The 23,204-nt window shown below is 46.3% G+C and overlaps 1 protein-coding gene across 5 annotated transcripts in view; it reads left to right on the top strand.

The window, feature by feature from the left end:
• Caln1 (calneuron 1) overlaps positions 1-23,204 on the top strand; it is a 494,314-nt gene that overhangs the window by 243,594 nt on the left and 227,516 nt on the right. For all 5 annotated transcript variants that reach the window (XM_075977723.1, XM_075977713.1, XM_075977705.1 and 2 more), the window contains one exon: positions 18,023-18,166. In XM_075977723.1, coding sequence (XP_075833838.1) covers positions 18,023-18,166 — 144 coding nt within the window. The remainder of the gene's footprint in view (positions 1-18,022; positions 18,167-23,204) is intronic.

The following is a 23,204-nucleotide window of genomic DNA, read 5'->3' as shown; positions in this document are numbered from 1 at the left end:
GATCCGCCTGCCTCTGCCTCCTGAGTGCTGGGATTAAAGGCGTGCGCCACCACCGCTCGGCTCCTCTGCCTTTCATATCCACACTAAACCCACCAGACAATTTCATTTACAAAGAGGCTAGTTATTTTCTGACATTTAGCTATTAACTTCCCAAGTTCAGGAATGAAATGATTGAATGAAGAATTAACCGCATCGATTATGACCCTGATGTTTGCGGATAAATTCCACTCCATTTGCTCCTTGCGGGCTCCTCTAATATTGTCTTTGGAGCCAAATGATGCAATTAATATTCTCCGTCCTCAGCAATTGGCCTAATTTTCCCCGAGCAGGTGCGTGGTGCAGCGTGAGAACTGGAGGCCTGTGAGGCAGCACCTGGCTTCTGAAAGGTTGGTCAGGGAGTTGAGGGCGCGAGGGGACTCTGAGGCAGACACTGAGGTGGATTATTATTTGGGGGTAAGAGATTTGTTAGCGGAGCCGTGGAGTTATTAATGGCATGGACAGACAGACAGCGGCGTGATGGGTGACCTAAGGAGAGTTCAGGCCCACGAGGTGGAGTGTAGGCCCTTCTTATGGGTCTCAGGGATGAGATGGATGTTTCACCACCAAGGCCTGCAGCAGCCAGTCCCTCATTGCTGGGCTGCAGAGGGAGGAAGAGGAATTCCAGAAAGGATGTTGAGGGGGAGGGGGCTCACCTAGTGGAGGGGTAGACACTGTATAGATAGCCTTCTGATGTCCTGGAGTTTGGCAGCTTGAACCTCGGAATGTCCCTGGGGAAGTGAGAGTTAGGGCTAGTCTCCTGAATCCTGTACCTGAGAAGTCTGTTTGGGAGTTAGAGATTCTCAGATAGGCTTTCTGTAGGGGCTTCTCTATTTCCTTTATAGAAGAAAGAAGCTGCTGGGAACCCACTCCTGGTGCCATGGAGGTGGTCCATCAGCTCTTAGAACAAACTATACATTGTCCAGACCCAGCAATGGTCTGGAGATCCCGGAACTGCATCCTCTCTGTTCCCCCTCCTCTTCCTTCTCCCTACTCTTCCTCTTCTACTTCCTTGTTCTCCCCCTCCTCCTCCCCATCCTCTTCCTTCCCCTGCTCTTCCACTCCTCTCTCTTTCTCTTCTTCCTCTTCCACCCTTCTTTCTCCTCCCTCTCCTCCCTTTCTTTTCTCCTCTCCATCCTCCTCTCCCTCTTCTTCCTCCTACCCATCCTCATCCTACCCCCCTCCTCTTTCTCCCTGCTCCACCTTTTCCTCCTCCTCCCATATGTCTTCCTTCACCGAGTCCCAGCTTCTGTGGTCAGAAGATGGCTACTGTGGTGGCCATGGGTGTCTCCTCGGCACCTCTGTGAGACCAGGACCTATACCGGTTGTGAAATGCCTTTGGAGCCGGGGCTGTAATCATCTCCTTAACAAGACAGCCTCTGCCACTCCTCAGTAAGCTAGTTAAGCCAGCAATAATGAAAGTCAGAAAAGAAGATTTATTCAATATGGTCACATTGGAAGAGAAACCAAGAAGTTCTAAGCTCTCTTGCTTGCCCCGCCCCCTTCATTTTCAGTGTCTCCATATGAGGTTTACATTTGAATAGAAGGCAGGAGCCAGACGTGGTGGCACATAACTTTATTCTAGTACTCGAGAGACAGAGGCAGGTGGATCTCTAAATTTGAGCCATAGGACATTCCAGGCCAGTCAGGGCTACAGAGCGAGCCAAGCTAAGCAGTCCTGTCAAGGTGTGGTCCTGCCCATCACTGACCCATCATTGCCTTTCTTGAAAGATGGTTTGACAAGTTGGTAGAACACTGTGAAGTGTCTCCCTGGGAGACAACTCCCCTTCCTTGGCTAGTGTCAAGGCATCTGCCTTTTCCTTCTCCTAGTACAAGGCTCCTAGGGAAATAAATACTAATTCCTTGGGGTCCATTGTATTAATAACCTGATAGACAAATGGGGGCACAAGCGTCTATTTGAACTATTTTTATTCCTGTCAGGATGGCTCTGGCTTTACTGTTCATAACTTCCTGCAGGTCAATCAAGGACAGGTCCCCATCCCCTGAGTCCTTATAGCCTGCTGCTCCTATATCTCCTTGATAGAAGGGATCACAGATGTTGTCACTTGGGCCTTTAAAACTCATCCTGGCCCAGTCTGTATTTCTTCTAGAGTCTCTCTCTCCATGTGATCCCCTCTTGCCCATTGAGTAAATTAGGAATTCTTCACAATTCCGCCTTTCCCAAACCTGGACCCCTGAGCCTGGCTGGAATGCTGTCCTCTCAGTCTTAGAAATTGCCACTGACTCCAGGGTCCTCGGCTGTGGTACAGACATGTCTTCAGGTTCCCCGTGTTCCCCTTAGACTGTGCCACCTACTCACGTCCAGTCCCTCTGCAGACTTAACCACCTTGATCCTGTTTGGTTGAAAGCATCACCTCAGCTCCCTGGCACCCTGTATACAAAAAATCTGGATTATTTGGTTGGGGCCTTCACCCCAGTTCCTGGCATAAGACCCCTCCCCTGGGAGTAGCCTCAGTCCAAACTCCACTTCCAAGAAAGCCCACCAAACAGTGACCCTTCCCCAGGGAAGGTTGGGACCACTCCCACAGGCTATTTAAACTGTCCCCCAGAGAATGAACCCATGCTCTCTGGGTTACCCGTGGTCTCTCATTGTTTCCCAAGACCACCCAGGAGTTTTGTCATCCATTGCCATCTATTAAACCTAGGTATCTTTTAATTCAGTCTTATTTGGTCTGATTGGGATTATTTGCATCAGCGGAGAGGTTCACATTAAGAAAATACTAAACACTCTCACTGGAGGTTTAGGACCAAAGGCTCAGCTCCAACAGGAATAACAAGTATGTGACCTGGGGCTGAGGGCTCAGCAGTTAAGAATGTGGACAGGTCTTTCAGAGGACCTGAGTTGATATTCAGCACCCATATCCTGTTGTTCACAATAACTCCAGCCCCAGGATGTCCAATGCTCTCTTCTGGCGTCCTCATGTATTTGTATTCTCTCTCTTTTCTCTCTCTCTCTCTCATAAATAAAAACAAATATATAACTTGCTTTTAATTTTACACGTGCCCACAGTTAAGAGACCTCTTTGTTTGTTTGTTTGTTTTTCGAGACTGGGTTTCACTGTAGCTTTGGAGCCTGTTCTGGAATTAGCTCTGTAGACCAGGCTAACCTCGAACTCACAGAGATCCACCTGCCTCTGCCTCCCAAGTGCTGGGATTAAAGGCATGAGCCACTACCTCCTGACTGACTTTTAAAGCATTGGGATTTTTTTAAGCAGTGGCATTTTTAAAGTCAGACTGTGCTTTATGATATTAACAAGAGACCTTGGAGGACAAGAAGTTGAATAGCCAGGCAATGGACACGTCTGTGAGTTAAGCTGACAGTGAGTGGGGTTGACCAGATAGTATTGACTGTTATCTCAATAATACCCTGGAGTTATCCAAGAAGGGAATCTTAGTTGAGAAATTACCTCCTTCAGATTGGTTTGTGGGCATGTCTGTGGGGCATGTTCTAGATTATTCATTTATGTAGGAAGGCCTAACCCACTCTGGGTGGCTCCATTCCCTAGGCTAGTGGTCTTAAGATATAAAAGAAAGATAACAAAGCAAGAGCCTCAGAACCAGAGAGTGGGCAAACAAACAGCAGCCTTCCATGGTTATTTCTTAAGTTCTTGCTCGAGTTCCTGCCCTGACCTCCTTGAGTGATGGACTGTGACGTGGACGCAGAAGCCAAATAAGTCCTTTCCTCCCCTGAGCTGCTTATGGCCTGAGTATTTCATTACAGCCACAGAGAGGAAACTAGAACACTCAGTGACCTGCCCCAATGCACTAATTAGAGAGATAAATAACGGTGAAAAGCAGAGAGAAGAGATTTAATCAGTGCACACAGGAGGAGGGGAACGGATAGAGGAGTCCGGTGAACTCATGTTCACTTTTGGGGTACTGACATGAGACTAAAGTTAAGGGGGGAAAAGTGTACATAATTAAGCAGTCGTTCAGATGTGCCAATTATTATCTCAACTCTGGCTCTGTATGGTGGCCCAAAGAAGTCTTTATAGCTTGGGGTGGGGAGACAAGCTAGTTTTGGGGAGATTGTTCCTGCTCCCAATGTGGCCTCAACATAATGGACAATCATCCGCATCTGGGGGTGGGGTGGGGTGGGGTTCTGTTAACTTCTGCTGTTCCTGGAATCCAAGATGACTCCAGGTTTAGGAGGAGGTCTATCCTGGCATCTTCAGCTTCAAAGGGAGGTGAGTTAGTTTAATTAGACAGGCACCCCTTGAACAGCTAACCATGCTAACACTGAGTCAAGCAGGATTCTGAACCAAAGTCAAGGAAACAGACACAAAATAAAGGCAGAGATGCCAGGCTTATATCCTGATTTTTGTCATTTGTTTCTACTATGTATCTCAGTTGTCCCCAAGTTCCTGGCCCTTTTTACTACATCATGGCCAAAGAACATGATTTTAAAAACTAAAGAATTGGTGGTGTTGACAAGAAGAGACTAAACAGGTAAGTCAGGATGTGAAGAATAGTCTTATCTGTTTTAGATACTGGCGACATCAACAGCTGAAAAACTGGGGCATTCCTAAGGATTTAAGAACTGTTAGGCTAGGAAGATAGCTTAGTCAGCATGCTTGCCTTGTAAACATTCAGATCTGGGTTCCATCCACAGAATCAATGTTAAAACAAAAAAGCCCAGTATGGTGGTACATGCTTCTAATGCCAGCACTGGGGAGATGGATACAGGTGGAGCTCCATGGCTCAGTTGCTTGCCAGGCAGCCTAGCCTAATCAAGGGCCTCCCGCCTCCGGGTTCCAGGGATAAGCCCTGTCTCAAACCACAAGGTGGACAATAATGAGGAACAATAGCCAAAGTTGATCTCTAGCCCCTCCCCATTAGAAGAGGAAAAGAAATAGAAGAGAAATAGAACCAGGAATGGTGGTAGACATGTCTAATGCCAGCACTCAGTAAAGCTGAGGCAGGAGGATCAAGAATTCCAGGCTATACTTGGCTACACCACAAAGTCAAAACCAGCCCTGAACTATATACACCTTCTCAGTATCAACTCGCAAAAATATTAGAAGAGGCATTTGAGAGATGGTCCAACAGTTAAGAACACTTATTGCTCATATGGAGAACCTGGGTTTGAACCACAAATGTAATTCCAGTTCTAGGGGATCTGATTCCCTCTTCTGACATCCACAGGCACTAACTATTCATGTGGCGCACATAGAAGCACATGGGCAAATCACTCAGGCATGCAATGAATAAAATTTTGGAAATATACTAGAAAGAGGTAACCTCGTCCAAAATTTTATACGCCAACAAAACAAAGCTAAACTGAGTTTAGCATTTCAGGTAGGTTAAAGCTGATGGAACCCCTGCCCCTGAAAGTAAAAGAACAAAACAAAACAGACTAGAAATTGACCATGGAAGTCCACCAAGGCCAGAAAAGGGCTGAATGCTCCTGGCTGGCATTCCGGATTGAAAGGAGGTAGGGGAAATGAGATTTTAAATATGTATGAGTTGAGCTGGGCTAGAGAGTGTCTATGTAAAATGGCAAGAGACAAAATTCCGAGAGCCAAGTGATATGGACAGATGGTGAGTGGGGAAAGAGAGAGACGGGTGGGGGGGGGCAGACAACTTGAAAGTTCTCCTTCTGCCATAGACCCTCACTTCTTGATGGTCAGCAGGGTATTTACTTCTTAATGTCCAGCACTAGCCCTGAATAGGATCATCTGTGTTCTCAGAGTCCTCTGTTAATAGAGGCTTAGAGCATCCTTTGTCAGAACATGGCTCACAGGGTAGAGCCCAGAGACTGCGGAGGCCTTATGCAAGTGGTACTGGCAGTTCACCATCACTTCTAGATCGGTTTCTTCCAGCTGTGTAGACAATAATATAGCCATGCTGTGTCTTGACAATCTCTCCGTTCTGCCTTGTTGACCTTAAGATTTCAAAGGTTCAAGTGTGACTCCCGACTGAGCCAGGAAAAAAAGAGGAAAAAGGCAGCATGTGGAAAAAAAAAACAACCCTCTCTCTGGAATCTGGCTGGGAGTGAAAGACTTCAGCACAATTGATAAACAAAATTGCCAGGGAGTGGAGAGGTTGCTCATTGGTTAAGAGCAGGTACTGCTTTCATATTGGACCTGAATTTCATTCTCAGTACTCACGTTGGCTTCTCACACCACCTGAAACTCCTGCCCCAGAGGATCAGTCATCTCTGGCCTCTGTGGACAGGACACCTGCACTCCTGTGTACTACCCTTCACACACAATTAAAATAAATCTTAAGAAAAAAATCGAAACTGTCTGCAATACAATGATTGTTTTCCTGGAGGTATCTCAAGCAAGGATGTTTTAACATGACTGTCCTAGTTAGCTTCCTATTGCTGTGAAAAACACCATGACCAACAGCAAATTTGGGAGGAAAGGGTTTATTTCACCTTCCAGTTGTAGTCTATCATGAAGGGAAGTGAGAGGCAGACACTCAAGGCAAGAACCTGGAGGCAGGAATGGAAGCGAAGGGCCATGGAGGAACATTGCCTAGTGACTTGCTCCCTATTGCTTATAGCATTAAGGATCACCTGCACAGGGTTGGCACCACCCACAATGGGCTGTGCCCTTCAACATCAAGCACTGACCAAGAAAATGCCCCCACAGACTTCCCTACACGTCAGTCTTATGGTGACATATTCTCAATGAGCCTGGCATGTGTCAACATACTGTGATTATTTAGGGTCACACTGTGTGTGGTGGCCACGAGTGTGTTAACATTCCCCTCTCATCCCTAAACCTAAACAATACACCCTGTAAAACCTTATACTTTCATTTACAAAGGGTGAATTCTTTAAGAGAAACAAGTAAAACAACTCATCTATACTCTTCCTTGATGCTTAGACTTAATCTTTAAATCTTGCTGTAAATTGCACCCTTGCTGTAAATTATTAAATAACTTACAAAACTGCAAAATCATTTGTGTGTACTTATATGTGTCCATGGGAGGCCAGAAATCAATTTCAAATGTCCTCGTCTATCTCTCTCTCTCTAGTTTTTGAGATAGGGTCTCTCACTGAATCCGGAGTTTATCAGTATGTCTAAGTTGCCTAGCCAATGAGCTTCCGGTATCTGTCTTTGCCTCCCAGTGTTTGGGTTGCAAATGTGCACCACAGTGCCTATCTTCTACATTGGTTTGGGGGACCCAAACTCAGATTTTCACGCTTGCATTGCAAGCTGTTTTCCCACTAAGCCATCTCCCCAGCCCCAATACCTACCATTCAGAGATGTGTAAGTGCGACTCTCCCTCTCGAGAACTCTATGTCCATGTGTTTAATGTGTACTCTCCTCTTCCTAATTGTCTGTACCTCTCTAAATTCTTTTGCTTCAGCCAAAATGTATACTCTCTCTTCTATTAATAAACTCACTAGCTTTGTGTCACTCTGACTCATTGTGCTTGCTAGTTTTAACTATCAACTTGACACAATCTAAAATCTCCTGGAAAGAGATCTTAACTCTCTTAATGGGTAGTTATGTAGGCCAAGTTAACCTGTGAGCGTGTCTGTGGGGACTTGCCCTGATTGTTAACTGATACAGGAAGACCTCTCCTGAATGTGGGCAGCACCATTTCGTAGGCTGTGGCCTGAACTGTATGAGATCAGAGAAAGCTAAGCGAGAACAACTCCAGGAAATGTTGGTTCATTTCTTTGCACTGTAAACTGTGGGTATGGTGAGACCAGATGTCTCCAATCTTCTGCCACTGTGACTTCTCTTCAGTGGTGGACTATATGCTTTTCTTCCCTTTGTCCCTTAGGCTCAGCGTGTTTTTATCACAACAAAATATATGAAAGTAGAATACTCACCTTGGTACTCTTTTATGCAGTATAGTCAAGATTCTGGCCTTACCTGAGTGGAAGTGCCTAAGGGAGAAGGAACTCCTCAGATTACTCCTGGGCTGGGCTGTGTCTTGCCACCAACTCTGACACAACACTTTTTCTGTAGAGTTTGCCTCCATCCTAAAGAATTTTGTGGGATCTTGAATCATTCTGTTTGCTATTCTTGCCAATGGACATCTGGTCAACCTCTTTTTTGTCATCTAGATTAGATTTTTGAAGCCTGAAGGGTTTACTCACTAACCATGTCTCCTAATGTATCTGATAGATAGTAAGTAAACATCAGCTGTTTGTGAAGTGAATACCTATGTTAATCATCTCCAAATCTGTTTTTTTTCTTTCTTGACCTTCCTTTGAGAAGGTAGAAATGCTTCCTAACTTTTTTCTTTTTTAATATTTATTTTAAACTTGCATTTGACTTTGTGTGTCAGTGTGTAGGATGTGTGTATGAGTGAAGTGCCGGAAGAGGACGATAGATTCTCCCAGAGTTACACAGAGTTGTTAGCCACCTGACATGGGTGTTAAGACCCAAGCTCAGGTTCTCTACAAGAGTGCAGGACATCCTCGTAATCAGTCAGCCATCTCTCCAGACCCCCAAATCAGTCAGTCCATGCCTTATTGTGAGTAAAGACCTACACATCTGTATCTTGAATCTTCTGGGTCATAGTTACCTCACCTAGGAGCTGGATCTTTCCAGTTTTGTAATTTTTCAACGATGTGTACCCACAAAACACATGCTTTCCATTTATCACTTCATGCAGTGGAAACTGTCATTCAAGCTTGGGAAGATCACTCAGAAGGCCCAGTTGAAGACCTGAGTTCAGATCCCTGCCACCCATATAAGTGCTGGGTGTGGTGGTAGGCATCTATGATCCCACTGATGGACTGGGACTGAGACAGGTAGCTTCAGGCTGCTCCCTGCCAAGCGAGTTTAACCAAGTCAGTGAGCTCCAGGTTCAGTGAGACCCTGTATGGATAAAACAGAGTGGGATGCAGTTGAAGAAGATATCCGACATTGACTTCTGTCATCTACATACATACCCACAAATACATATCCACATCACAAGCATGAATACACATGAGCACATAAACAACCCCTTCAACACACAAATGAAAAGTCACATTCTTTCTGAAGATACAGAAAATGAGTAGACTTTTGCATCCTGTGGGAATCGTGCCAGCAAATTAGATGTTCTTCATGACTAATGTGAAGTTGCAAATTGGGGTTGCAAGTGGCAGCTGGCTCCCAAAGTCAGGGTGTTAGCAATAACATTCCCAATGGCTGAGGTCTGATCTTTTTCTGAGTCTGTTTTCACTGTGATAGGTAGACCTTTCTCCTGGTCCCTGCCTCACCTGGTTGTATCTTTATGAAGATTGTGTAGATCTGAGGCCAGAACACTGAATCTGGGTCTCAGTGCTGGTCATGGGTAATTTTAAAATATTGTTGCTAGTGTATGTGAATTGTACACATTGATGGGTTTCAGCATGACATATGCATGTCTAATGCATTTTGATCTTGTTTACCCCACATTACCCTTTTCTATCTCACTTAGATTCCTATTGATTCTCTTCCTCCCTCTCCCCAACCATTCCTCCCTTCTTCTACCTTCATGTAATGTGCGACCCAGTGAGTTTTATTAGGGTTATGCAGAGGCTCCTGGGGTGGGGTGGGGGTAGGATTGTTTCCTAGAGCACGGGCATCATAGCTGACTCGACCACTGAAGACTTGTCGCTCCCTCCTCCTGTAAATCCTTAGAGGAGCAGAGCCTTATGACTTCTCTAGCTACTGTAAGCTGTCTGTATCCTCAGAGAGGGGTGAGGCATGATAAGCCCCTCCTCTAAGCCACCGTGGATTCTCTACAAACCCTCAAGGGAAGAAGCCTTGTAAGCCCTTCCTTCTCCATAGCAGGATAATTTTAAGGAAAATCAATTACTGCAAAACAAGAAGTCGGTTTCTTTGGCTGTACAGCAAGATCCTTCCTATCCAAGGCTCTTTGGGTTCAAGACCATGAGCATCACTCTAAGGAGGAGAAACCCGGCTGGATCCCATGGGAATGGAGATTTGGCTCTGGACAACCCTGCAGGGTTATTGCATTCCTTCTCTCGGGAGTGTCTTATTGTATATCCTTTTATATTTCATGTGCCAGGGGGACAGCATGATATTGAAACTGGGATTGCATGAGTGTTGCCCAATTCTTTGAGAAAGCAATGAGCAGAGACAGTAATTGAAATCTGAGAATTGAGATTTATTCAGAGACTCAGACAGCTGGGAAGGCATTATCATCCTAAAAGACCTGTGGTCTGTCTCACCATGATTAGCAGTTAATGTAGGGAGGGAGTGGACTCGGGTAGTCTTCCAGTATCATGCCTACTGATGTGATGACGCTTGATTAAAATGACTTACGGCATTGAGGGGAAGTCAAGGCAGGATCTTGAAGCAGCCTGTCACACTCGCAGTGAAGAGCAGAGACCGATGGATGCTTGCTTGCGTTCCACTCAGCTGTTTTTCTCTCCTCGTATATAGTCCAGGATTCAAAACCAGGGGATGGTGCTGCCCACTTTCAGGCTGGGGCTCCTGACAGCACTTAACAATCAGGATAACCCCCTAATTGACCTGCCTCTTGGTCAACTTGACCTAGATAATCCCCCACTGGGAGTCTCTTCCCGGGGAACTCTAGGTCACATCAAGTTGACGATTCTGAACACTACCCATCACAGTTGTCCCAAAGTTTAGTCTTTCCCCTCTGGTCTTGTCTGACTGTCTTACCCCTGAGATTCAGGGTGTTGGTGCTTTCTCCCTTACTACCCTCTCTTTCTGTGTAGCAGGGGCTTGGCAAATGCCAAAGCTACCGAGTCTTGCATTTCCCTTCAAAATTATATCTATCAAAGGTAACTCAGAACAAACAAGTAGTTAGCAGTGTGTATTTGCTGGGCTACATGCAGTGTTCACATGCAGATTTCTTTCTGAAACACAATGTTCTTCACAATGTAGATTATAAAGTGGCCCATCTTCCTTTCTGATGGTTATTTCTAATTATCCACTTGATACAACCTAGCATCCTCTGGGAAATCTGGGAAGAGAGTCTCATGAAAGATTGCCTACATAGGATTGGCCTATAGGGGTAGGTCCGTGGAACATTGTCTTGATTCTGTTCATTGATGTATGGGGAAAGTGCCCAGTGTGGGCAGCATCATTCCCTGAGTTTGGGTCCTGGACTGTGAAAATGTAGAGATAGAGCTAAGCCTAAGTAAGTGTTTATGTAGTCATTGCTCTCTTCTTGGCTGTGGATGTGATGTCGCTAGTACTTCAAACTCCTGCTGCTATGTCCTCTCTGGGTTATGACCTCACCTGGAAGTGTGAGCTCAAACAAACCCATGTTCTCCTCTAACCGTGTTCTCCTCTAAGGTTTTTTGTTAGTTTGTTTGTTTTTTTGGTCAGGATGTTTTATCACAACAACAGAAATGAAACAAGAATAGTCCCCTATAACCATCCCAGGCATTGCTTCTGCAGCTTATGAAGGCATCTTAGAGGTGCTGGGGTTTCACTGAGCCCAACCATGCATTCAAGACTGGAAGGGAATTAAAGACTGAATCCAAGATGCTGGGACAGCATGTTCACCTAACTCTGAGGCGCAAGAAACCTCAACCCCTCTACTCACACACACACACACACACACACACACACACACACACACACACGCACATGCACATGCGTACGTGCACGCACACACGTATGCATGCCCCCTTACACATACTCATACTGCCATCAAAGAAGGAATACCAGTAAATAATACATGCTCATGGCCTATTCCCAAATGCTAGAGTTGTGGTCCCCACTTTGCATGGAAGAAGTAGAGCCAGAGCCCACTGGTGCTGCGAGCCAGACACAAAGGGGTCCTGTCTGCACTGATGTCTCTGCTGGTTTTATGAGCATTGTTCCATACCATGCTGTGCTAATAAGAATAAAAAGAGGCACATTACCTGTCTCTTCCAGCCAGTCTGGCTTGCTTTAGCCTGGGAAGATTGAATTTCCAGAGCTCCGTGATGGGATTCTAGCTTTGTATTCTGCTTTCTCCCCCCATTTCTCAGCTCCTTTGAAACCTAGTGAAGTTATTGCATGCTCCCCCAGGCATGCATGAATATGCACCCACCCACCCACACACAGATATACAACAAACTGTAGACATGATGCATATACACCACACTTTGGTCAGTTAGGAGTCAGGAGCAGGTATCTTATGTAGTTGTTGCCACAGTTGTCACTGCCTGGGTCCTCAGAGTCCCCCTGACTAGCCAGGTCCAGCCGACATTCTAATTAAAGGTCCCAATAATGGTGACAAAGAGAAAAGGGAGATTTTTTGACTATAATAGCCTCACTCAGAAGAGGTCAGAGGGGTCCAATGAACCTGCAAGTCCCTCTTCAGGATCGTGACGTGAGGCTTAGATTTAAATAGAGGGGATGCAGAGAGCAGGGTGTGGTCCCACCCATCACGGACCTCTCCTTTTCTAGGCTTCAATCTTCTGCATGGTTGTTTGACAAATAGTCAGAACTGCCTGGTACCAGGGCCCCAGCTTTCCCTTTCCCCAGCATGAGGACTCCTGGAGAAAGTTCATTGTTCCAATAATCTGGTAGCTGAAGAGAGAGGTATTTCTTTGGGACAGTTTCCCTCCTGCCAAGACGGTTATGGTCTCAGACAAGAACAGCAATGACCTACTGACCTCTGGCCACAGACACACAATGTTAAGGATACAGGCCGACGTTCACAGTGATAGCTGGACGTGCAGAGTCCACAGAAGCAACGTGGGGCTCTGCAACAGACAGCATCATAACTATGAAATGTACCCCCAGATGGTGATGCTATTTGGGGAAGTTCTGGAAAGTTTAGGAAGTGAGACCTAGTTAGAAGATGTAGGTCACTGGGGGCAGGGAGTCGGGCCCAGGATCCTAGTGGGTATATTATGCCTGGCCCCTTTGTGTCTCACGCTCTGCTTTCCGAATAGCTGAGAAGTGAAGAAGTCTCATCTGTCACACACTCCTGCCACCATGATTTTTTTTCCCCAAAAAATCTGTGACCTGTGAAAAGGTGAGGCCAACTAAATCCTATGTCCCCTGAAGGCTTTTGACCATGGTGATAACCAAACTTTACTAATATGGAAGGTGTACTAGGTACTTATTGCTGGGACAAAATCAACTTGATTGAAAACAACTTGATGATGGAAGGTTTATTGCTGGTCACGTTCTGCTGTCACCGTCCATGTGATAGGGGAGGCATGGTGGCAGGAGTGTGAGACAGCTGGTCACTGTTGGGAGGGAGGGAGAAGGGGATGCTGGTGCTCACCTCCTTTCTCCTCCTCTTTAGTCTAGGACTCCAGCCCATGGAATTATACCCCAACAGTGATTCCCACTTCAATTAACTTGATCTAGAAACATCTTCAAGACAATTCCAGAGATGTATATAGAGCCTGGATGGTTCTGGATGCTGCCAAGTGATAATATTAGCCACCACAGACGGGAACTACTGTGTTTGGTGCTCTCGGCTTCCTCAAAGAATGTGCAAAATCAGGGGAAAATGATGTGATGTGGAGATAATCCCCCGTGAAGGAGTAGTTCAGGGAAGGAGGAGTTCGATTGGAAACTGTCTATCCACAACTCCAGCCGTGAGTCCTGGCAATAGCTCACATTGTCTTCTGGTCTATGGACTCTTCTGTTACCAAGTTTATAATGTCACTACCAAGCCTGGAGGGAGATTACCCTTATCCTGCTGTCCTAGTTAGCTTTAACTGCTATCAACTTGACATAGTTTGGAGTCATTTGATTAGGATGTCTTTAACAAGAATTACCTAGATCATATTAGGCCATGTCTGTGGGGGCACTTTCTAGATTAGTTCATGGAGGAGGGCTCAGCCCACTGTAGGCGACACCATTCCCTGGGCAGTAGTCCTGAGTTGCATAGGAAAAGCTAAATAAACCTAAGTCTGAGACTGAGCCAGCAGGCAACATTCCTTCACGGCTCCGACTTCAAGGTCCTGTTTGAGTTCTTGCCCTGACTTCCTTCAGGGATGGACTGGGACCTGGAGGTGTTGACAACTCAACCCTTCCCTCCCCTGCATTGCTTTTGATCAAAGTGTTTGGTCCCAGTCACAGAATGAAAATGAGCACGCCGTGCCCTTTTTAGTTGGGGAAAGTGATGCTGGGGTTTGGACCAGCTGTCTTGAAACACTTCAGGAGATCCTGCCTGCGCATCTTGCCATCTCCAGTGTCTGAAGTCAAGCTGCACGAGGCTCTGGTATTCTTCAGTGCTCTCTGCCAAGACTGAGTTTTTTTTCAGGATATATAGGACCGGGTATGATAACTCAGAAGGCTTGGGTGTTGTGCGATGGGAAAGGACTAAAAACACAAAGCATTTGGATTTGACTGAAAACTTGTTTTTATTCTCTCCATGGAAGGAAGGGAGAGGCTGGAGTGGAGGGCAGATTAATAAGGATGTAAGAGACACGAGCTTCCTGTTCTCTCGAAGTCTTAACGATGTTCGTGGATCCACAGAAGGGAGGGCTGTCAGGAGCTGCAGGGGCCTCATAGCCAACCCAGCTCATTTTACACAGGAGCAAATTGAGACCTCTGGTTTTGGCTGCCGACATAATTAGCTACTAAGCCTGGCCGGGAGCCTGGAGTCATTGCTTGCAGGCTGGTCTTTCTCTTTGCTGGATCCACGTGTGTTTGCAGAAAGCATTCCCACATGATGAGCTAGTATTAATAACTGATTAGAAATCACTAGTAAGACTTGGTTCTTACTTTTTAAGGTTTACTTTTGTTTTTAGTAATATATATGCTTTTATGTCTAGGAGCACAGGTACCCTTGGAGGCCAGGAGCTGATATTGGATGTCCTGGCACTAGAGTTATAGGTGGTTGTTAGTCATACAACCTTGGGGCTGGGAGTTGGACTTGGGTCCTCTGTTAACTGTGGAACCATCTTTCCAGCCCTATAATTCTCTTTTATTTTTAATTTAATCCTATTTAGTTAATGCATGTGGTGTTTTGCTTGCCTGTGTATCTGTGTACCAATTGTATGCCTGGTGCCCACTGATGTCAAAAGAAGGAATCTGATCCCTTGAAACTGGAATTACAAACAATTGTGAGCTGCCATGTAGATAGTGGGACTTGAACCCAGGCCCTCTACAGGAACAGCCAGTGCTCTTAACCACTCAGCCATCTCTCCAGCTTTTCAGTACTACAATATTTACTCTGTTGATACTGATGCACTTGCAGCAATCTGTTCACTCTCTGTCTAGCGCCCCCTACAGTATGAGCAGGGAACACATGGAGATGAGAAGTCTATGATGAGACAGTTGGGAGAAGAGTGTGTGCACATGCATGTTGCACACACACTGCTGTGCATGCCTGTGCACACGCACGGAGGCCAGGTGTCCTGCGCTATCCCTATCGCCTTGTTCGCTTGAGACAGGGTGTCTCACCAAACTTGCATCTAGGCTGATGGCCAGCAAGCCTCAACCATTCTCCAAGTTTTGCCCACAGTGCTGTGCTGTGCTGCATGTCATGAAAAAGGGGTGATGGCTTACTGAATAGTTAGCAGACTGAGAGACAGGCATGTCTGTGAATGGTGAGACATTTTTTTCTGGGGTCTATGTAAGCTGTAATCTCTGCAATCTACATAACTATGAACCTTGCACAACTTCTATATGATAGACTCATTTGAGAAGCGTCTCAGTGAGGACTCATGTAGATGCAGTTGGCCAGTGGGCGTGTCTGGGGGGATTGCTAATTGTTAATTGATTGTTGATTGATGTGGGAAGACACAGCCTGGTTGGTGTAGGTGACACCATTTCATGGGCTGGACCCTGAGCAATAGAAGACCGAAGAAGGCCAGCTAAGTATGGCTAGCATGGGCACATTCCTTTCTTTCTGCTCTTGACTGTGGATATGTTCAGCTGCTGGGGTCCTACCCTGACTTCACTGCAGTGATGGACTTTGACCTGAAGCCATGTCCCCGAACAAACCCTTGTCTCCCTTCCATTGCTCTCAGTCAGGGTGCCTGATGACAGCAACAGAAATGAAATTAGGAGTGACCTCAAAGGGCGAATGTGTCTTTGGCGAGGAAAGAGAAAAGGAAGTTGTTTAAGGAAGAATCTCAGGATGGAAGAGTATGATTACCCGGGAAACAGCCTTAGGGATGACAAGGTCTAATCCCCTGGAATCCCAAATGCTCTCCTGGAAAGAATTCTTCGGTGTGATTGAGTTAAGGTTCTTGAAATATGAGCTGTCTTGGATGAGCTGGGTGGTTCCCAAATCAAATGCAGATGTTCAGATAAGAGGGAGGTGGGTTGGTGGGAATACAAACTGTCGCAGGCACCGTGGGTCCCCCACAAACGAAAGACACAGCTAGGGAGATGGCTCAGTGGCGAAGAACACATGCAGTTCTTCCATAAGACCTAACTTTGATACCCAGTGCCCACACTGGGTAGTTCACAGCTGCCTGCCATTCCAGCTCAGGACGGTCAGGTGCTCCCCCTGGCCTCCTATGGCACCTGCACACATTGCACACATTCCTCCCACCCCACTTATTCATAACTTCCCTTATGATTGAGTGTTATTACTCCTGGGTATTTGTCCAAAGGAATGGAAATCTAAGCCTGTATACCACATTTACACGTGAACACTTGTGATGATGGTTGCGCTTGGCACAATCGCTTGAATGTTGGCCCAATCTCTATGTATGTCTACAAATGATAAAGGAAACGCAGTACCTATACACAATAGGGTGTTATGGTGCCTTAATGAAGAATCGAGTTATGTGTTTGCAGGAAGCTGAAGGTTAAGTTAACTGAAATAAGAGGGGCTGAGAGAGACAAATATCACGGACTTCAGTGCCCATGTTTGTGCAGTCAGTACTCTTACCACTGAGCCTTCCCTGCAGCCGCCCTACGCTGGAGTTTTTTTTGGAGCAACTCCAAGCGGCTGCAGATCCCATGTTCTTTTGATACCCGGGATGGACCTCTTTTCTTTAAACTCTGACCTTGAATTTCTCATGCCTTGCAAAGGGGGACATGATGAGAAATGTTCACTTAATCCAAGACTGCCAGCGTTGGAGGCTCGGGGCGGGGGGATGGGGAGTAGGTGGAACCCAGAGTAAAGAGCAGGAGACCTCCTGCCATGTGAAGTGATTCGAGGGGATAGCAGAGCCCAGTTCTTTTCCAGACCAGGGAGAAAGTGATTAAAGTTGTCGTGAAGCTCTGTGACATTGGTGTTGAGCTGTGGCTGTTTATAAAACAACTGCAGATTAGAGGGACGAAATGGAAACAGTGGGAGCCTCACCTCGTGTCCTCTGAGGTTATTAAACGCTGCGTGTCACCAGAAGCAGCAGCAGGGGACTCTCACATTCCCCCCCCCCCCGTCATTTCTGCGAAGCTCACACAGTCTCTCCCTTTATCAAGGCAATTTTCTGCTGGGGTCCCCACCTGACTGTGCCTACGGCACCGTGTACAGATATTTAGGGCAAACTGCCTCTTGCTTTTCTTTTTCTCTCCCATTCTTCTCTCCCTCCTTTATTTTCCTGGATCTTCTTTTCTTCCCTTCTCTTTCTCTACAATTTTATTTTATAAATATTTATGTGTGTGTTTGTGTGAGCGCATGTGCACATGTGTGAGGTCAGAGATTTACAGGTCAGAGATCGACTTTGGGGTTCTTCCTCAATTATTTCTCCACCTTATTTTTCCATTTATCTATTTATTATTTTGAGACAGAATTACATGTGGCTGAGTCTGGCCTGTGTCTTGCCACAGCAGCACATAAGCCTAGGTTATTCTTGAACATCTGGTCCTTCTGCTTCCACCCTTCCTTCTGAGGGCTAGGGTTACTACTGAGCATCAGGATGCCCAGTCTACACAGTGCTGGGGTTGGAACCCTGTGGCTCCGTGCATGTCAGGCCAGCACTCTATCAACTGAGCCTCATTGCTACACTCTTTCTTTCTGAAATCGTTTTTTATCATGTGTCTAGTCACGGCAACAAGGAAGGCAGCAAGCCTCCTACTGGTACAGCAAGATGCTATTGTTAGTCACTCGTGGTTTGATGGCAATGAAGTGGCCACTTGACTGGTGAACTTTCTCTGCTGTTTCCTTGCAGAAATCCGAGAAGCCTTTCGTGTTCTGGACAGAGATGGGAACGGCTTCATTTCCAAGCAGGAGCTGGGTATGGCCATGCGCTCTTTGGGGTACATGCCGAGTGAAGTGGAGCTGGCTATCATCATGCAGCGTCTGGACATGGACGGTGAGACCTGCTTAGTACCGCCAAGCTGCGCCTCCGCCTCCTTCCCTGGGTCTGGGATGTGTACAATCGCCCGCCCAAGTCCCCGCTCAGTTTACACGTTAGGAATAGAAGCTTGAACTTGATCTGGGTTTGTGCAACAGGACCGTGTGAGCGGGGCAGCTTTGGCACAGTTACAGGACTAGAGAGATAGAGCTGCTTTGGTTGGTTAAAAAATTAGATTCTCCTTTCCATTCCCTCCCATTTTATTTTATTCGTTTCCTTATTTTTAAGGGTAGAGAGCTCAGTGGTTAAGAACATATGTTCTTTTATTAAGATTCTGTTTACAGTACCCATGTTGGATGGCTCACCACCATCTTTCAGCCCTGCTCCAAGAGGATCTGACATCTCCTGCCTCTTTCAGAAGCTGCACTAATGTGCACATACACACACACACACACACACACACACACACACAGAGAGAGAGAGAGAGAGAGAGAGAGAGACTCATAAATAATATAAATCTTACATTTCCATTTTCATGCATATGGTGTGCATGCATGTGTATGTTTGTGTGCATGTGTCTATGGGCATATGTGTGTGTACATGTGTGTTGGCTTCAGCATGATGTTCAGAATCATCTTTGATTGTTCTTCTGCCTTGTTCCCCGAGGCAGGATCTCTGAAGCAAACCCAGAGCTCCCAATATACCTGATCTAGCGAGTCACATGCTGTGAGAATCCCATCCTTACCTTCTGAGTCCAGAGTGACAGGCCACAACACCCATGCATGTTTTATGTGGGTCCCAGGGATTCCAATTCTGGTGTTCTTGCTTGGTGGCAAGCACTTAGCCACTGACCCACCTCTGTGGCCCCTAACTCCCATTTTAAATCAGCTTATGTGTGTTTGCCCGTGTGTATACATGGGGTTTGCACGTGTGGGTATGTAAGCACATTTGAATATGTATATATAGAGGTCAGAGTGTCACTCTTTAGGCACCACCCACCTTAATTTTTGAGATAGTGTCTTTCATTAGGACTCAGGATTCATGACGGGTGATCATTCTCCATGGGATGCTCCTGTCTCCACTCCTCCAGTGCTGGGATTACAAAACTATTCTTCAATGTCTGTGGCTTTATTTTTTTTTTCAAGCTTTCATCCTGACAATCCATACTATTATTCTCATGCTTGCAAAGCAAGTACTTCATTGACCAAACTGCCTCCCACTCCCCAAGCACCCATGGAGCGTAGCTCTTACCACAACTATAGGCAACAAAGCTGGTGGGAGAGTCTCCTTTCTCCAGCAGTTGTTACTGCTTATATAAAGTTGGGGAGGTGCCTTGTAAATCTTGTTGAGCTTCAGGAACTTCATGAGACTTGCAAGTTTTATTTACTTCCTGGGTCTCAAGAGCCTTGCTCCAGAAAGTGTTTCTGTGAGGAGGAAGCAACGACAGTAAGCACAGTAAGCCAGATTAAAAAGACGACTGTTCCAGCCAAGCCTGTTGGAACCGGTCTGTCATTCCAGCTCTTAGGAGGCTGAGGAAAGGTGATGGCAGAGTCACAGTTTGCTTTGTGGAATCATAAGCTGTCCAGTTGTGGCTCTTTGAATGAGAAATGGTCCCCATAGGCTCACGTATTTGAACACTTGGTCTCCAGTAGGTGGCGCTGTTTGAGGTGGTTATAGAACCCTTAGGAGGTGGAGCCTTGCTGGAAGAAGTACGTCACTGGGGACCTGCTTTGAAAGCTTGAAGCCTTGCCCCACTTCCTGTTCACTCTACTTCTCATTTGTGGTTCAAGATATGGTCAGTCAACTTCCTGCTCCCATATAGGTCTGTCTGCTTCCATGTCTTCCCACCATGATGGGCTCCTATCTCTTTGAACCATAAGCCCAAACACTCCTTCAAAGGTCACTTTTGTTCACAGTGTCTCATCACAGCAGATGACAAGTCACTAACCCACGCACCTGCCTTCACGTTTCTGCTTTGAGCTCCCTCCCCGACTTTCCTCCGTGGGGGACCGTGACCTCATAGTGTAAGATGAAACAAGCAGTTTCCTCCCCTAACCTGCTTTTGATGAGAGTGGGTTGTTTCTGTTTTGAATCACAGCGACATGCAGGGAACCAGAACAATCTGGTAGGGGACTACTTGCGCAGTCTGTACATGGGGTTTTGTTTGCCTTTCTCCTGTCCCCTGCATGACGTGTTAGGAGGACAGCGACAATGGAGACCCATATGGTGAATGAGGTGCAGCTGCGGATGCCGCTTGTCTTCTCTCTGGTTCGGCACGGAGCTACCGGATCAGGGGCACACATTGTCTAAACAGTCTCTGATGGATGATGACTCACTGGGTCTCCGCAGGCCTGATGCGATGATGCTGTCTCTTCTAGCCACAGTTCTGAAACTGCCAGGGCTAAAAGCCTCCAGCAAAACCTCTCTTTCGTTTGCTCCCATCCTCTTCTCAGGGGGGGCACTGAGGGACAGTTTCCTACTGAATGCTTTTTATTTTATTTTAATTTTTGTTTTTCTCTGGAGACGGGGCCTTGCAAGGTTGTATCCCCACTGGCCTCAAGTTCAGGATAATCCCTTATGCCTCAGCCTCTGGAATCATGGGATTACAGATGACACACCCCAATGAGCCTGCCTTAGTAAAATGTTAACGGGTATCGCTGTTTATAAATCTAAGAAGGTGCTGCTGCTTCTTTTTTTTAGTTTTAGAAGTCCCGGGGCTAGAGAAATGGCTCAGCGGTTGAGAATGCCTGCTGCTCTTGCCGAGGACCTGGGTTTGATTCCCAGCACTCACATTGGGCAGCCCATCATTACCTGTAACTCATGTGCATGTGTATCCATATAGACACAAACACATGCACATGATTAAATCTTTAAAAAAAAAAAACACTGGAAGGGGTCTTTTTGTTGGCAAACTCTTGCTATGAGTCCGAGCTAATCTTGACCTCAGGGCCATTCTGCTGCTTCACCCTCTTAAGGGCTAGGATTATAGGGATGCACCAACATACTCTGCCTTGCTAAACACTTCAACCAATACCTCTGTTTATGAAATTAAGATGGTTTGATTGGCTTTTAATTGTTTTTGAAATTTTGCTTTGAGATAAGATCTTTGCCCTAGTATTGTGGAAATTGATATTTGGAAAGTTGTGTGTGTGTGTGTGTGTGTGTGTATGTGTGTGTGTTTGTATGTGTGAACGTGCACATGTGCATGTGCACACACGCACACATGTGCACATATGAATTATTGATATAATTAAGTACCCGACAAAAGCAACTGAAGGAATGAAGAATTTATTTTGATTTTGGCTCACAGTCCACCCTGGTAGGGAAGGCGTGGGGAAGGAAGTGTGAGGACACTGGTCACATGACATCCACAGTCAGGAAGCAGAGAAAGATGGATGCTGGTGCTCAGCTCACTTCCTCCTTTTCATCAGTCCAGGATCCCAGTCTATGGGACAGTGCCACCTACATTTAGGATATGTCTTGCTGCCTCAGTTAACCGAATCTAGAAACTCCTTCTTAGATATGCTTAGCAATGTATCTCCTAGATGATTCTAGAGCACTTAGTGCAGCATGGGCCCCTTAACTGCTAGCTTCCAGTCCACAGAGTATTTTCACAATATTGAAGATCCTGTCTGATTTCACATGGGTTAGAGCTCCGTAGGACCCTGTGGGACACTCTTCAGGGAGCTCAGGAAGACACACTGCCCCGTAGGACCCTGTGTGGGACACTTTTCAGGGAGCTCAGGAAGGCACACTGCCCCGACCCTGTGGGACACTCTTCGGGGAGCTCAGGAAGGCACACGGCCCCGACCCTGTGGGACACTCTTCGGGGAGCTCAGGAAGACACGCTGCCCTGTAGGACCCTGTGGGACACTCTTCGGGGAGCTTAGGAATATACGCGGCCCCGTAGGACCCTGTGGGACACTCTTCGGGGAGCTCAGGAAGACACGCTGCCCTGTAGGACCCTGTGGGACACTCTTCGGGGAGCTCAGGAAGACACGCTGCCCTGTAGGACCCTGTGGGACACTCTTCGCTCAGGCATTTGCTCCATCTGCTGTGTAAAGATTCTCGATTTACACCAGTTTTCTTGCACTTTGTCCCAATCACATGACTTCTGCGGGCAGAACATTGAAGCAGATATTTAGAGGGATTCTACCAGTTTTCTGAACCAGAGGCTTATTTAACCAGTTAATTCATGGACACCTATCATGATAAAATGCTTTTGACTTGATTTAATTTTGGGCTCTGGTTCTTTCAATCCACTTGAAGTGTGGAGTTCCCGGTGGGTGTGAACGACCATGTGGGTGCTAGAAATTGAACCCCAGGCCCTCTGCAAGAGCACCAAGTTCTCTTAGCTAGCAAGGCATTGCTCTACCCCCTTATTTCCCTTATTATCACTTTAATAGAGTATCTTTACTCTATTTATTGTTTTTCGACAATGTCATACATATAAACAGTACATCTTGATCATATGCATGCCACTTTCTTCCGCCCATTCCTCCCAGATGGCCTCTGACCTGCCCCCCTCCTCCCTCATGTCCTCTTTTTTTTCTCCCCCACAGTTCCATCACTGCTGCTGTAGGATTGTTGGCCTATAGTGTTGGCTAGGTCTTGTTCAAGTAACTACATTAATTATTTTTTTGCCGGGCAATGGTGGCACACGCCTTTAATCCCAGCACTCGGGAGGCAGAGGCAGGTGGATCTCTGTGAGTTCAAGACCAGCCTGGTCTACAGAGCTAGTTCCAGAACAGGCTCCAAAGCCACAGAGAAACCCTGTCTCGAAAAAAAAAACCAACTCCTCCCCCAAAAATTATTTTTTTAAGGCACAGGTTTTCTTAAAGATTCATTTTTTTTGCTGAACAATGTGCTGCTAATTATATGAAAATAATGACTAACTGTGAAAAGAGTAAAGTTTTAAAAATGCCCAGTTGGAGGGGGAAATGCGTGTCTTACGGCATTTTATTACTAACGCTGGGGCAGGAAGTTTTTGGGCTGCCAAGTTTGGGAGATGGACGGATTGACTGGACTCTTAATGAGGCCCTTTGAGCCAATCTGC

Source organism: Microtus pennsylvanicus, chromosome 1 (assembly GCF_037038515.1).
Source record: "Microtus pennsylvanicus isolate mMicPen1 chromosome 1, mMicPen1.hap1, whole genome shotgun sequence".
NCBI lineage: Eukaryota > Metazoa > Chordata > Mammalia > Rodentia > Cricetidae > Microtus > Microtus pennsylvanicus.
This window is presented reverse-complemented; position numbering and strand designations above follow the sequence as displayed.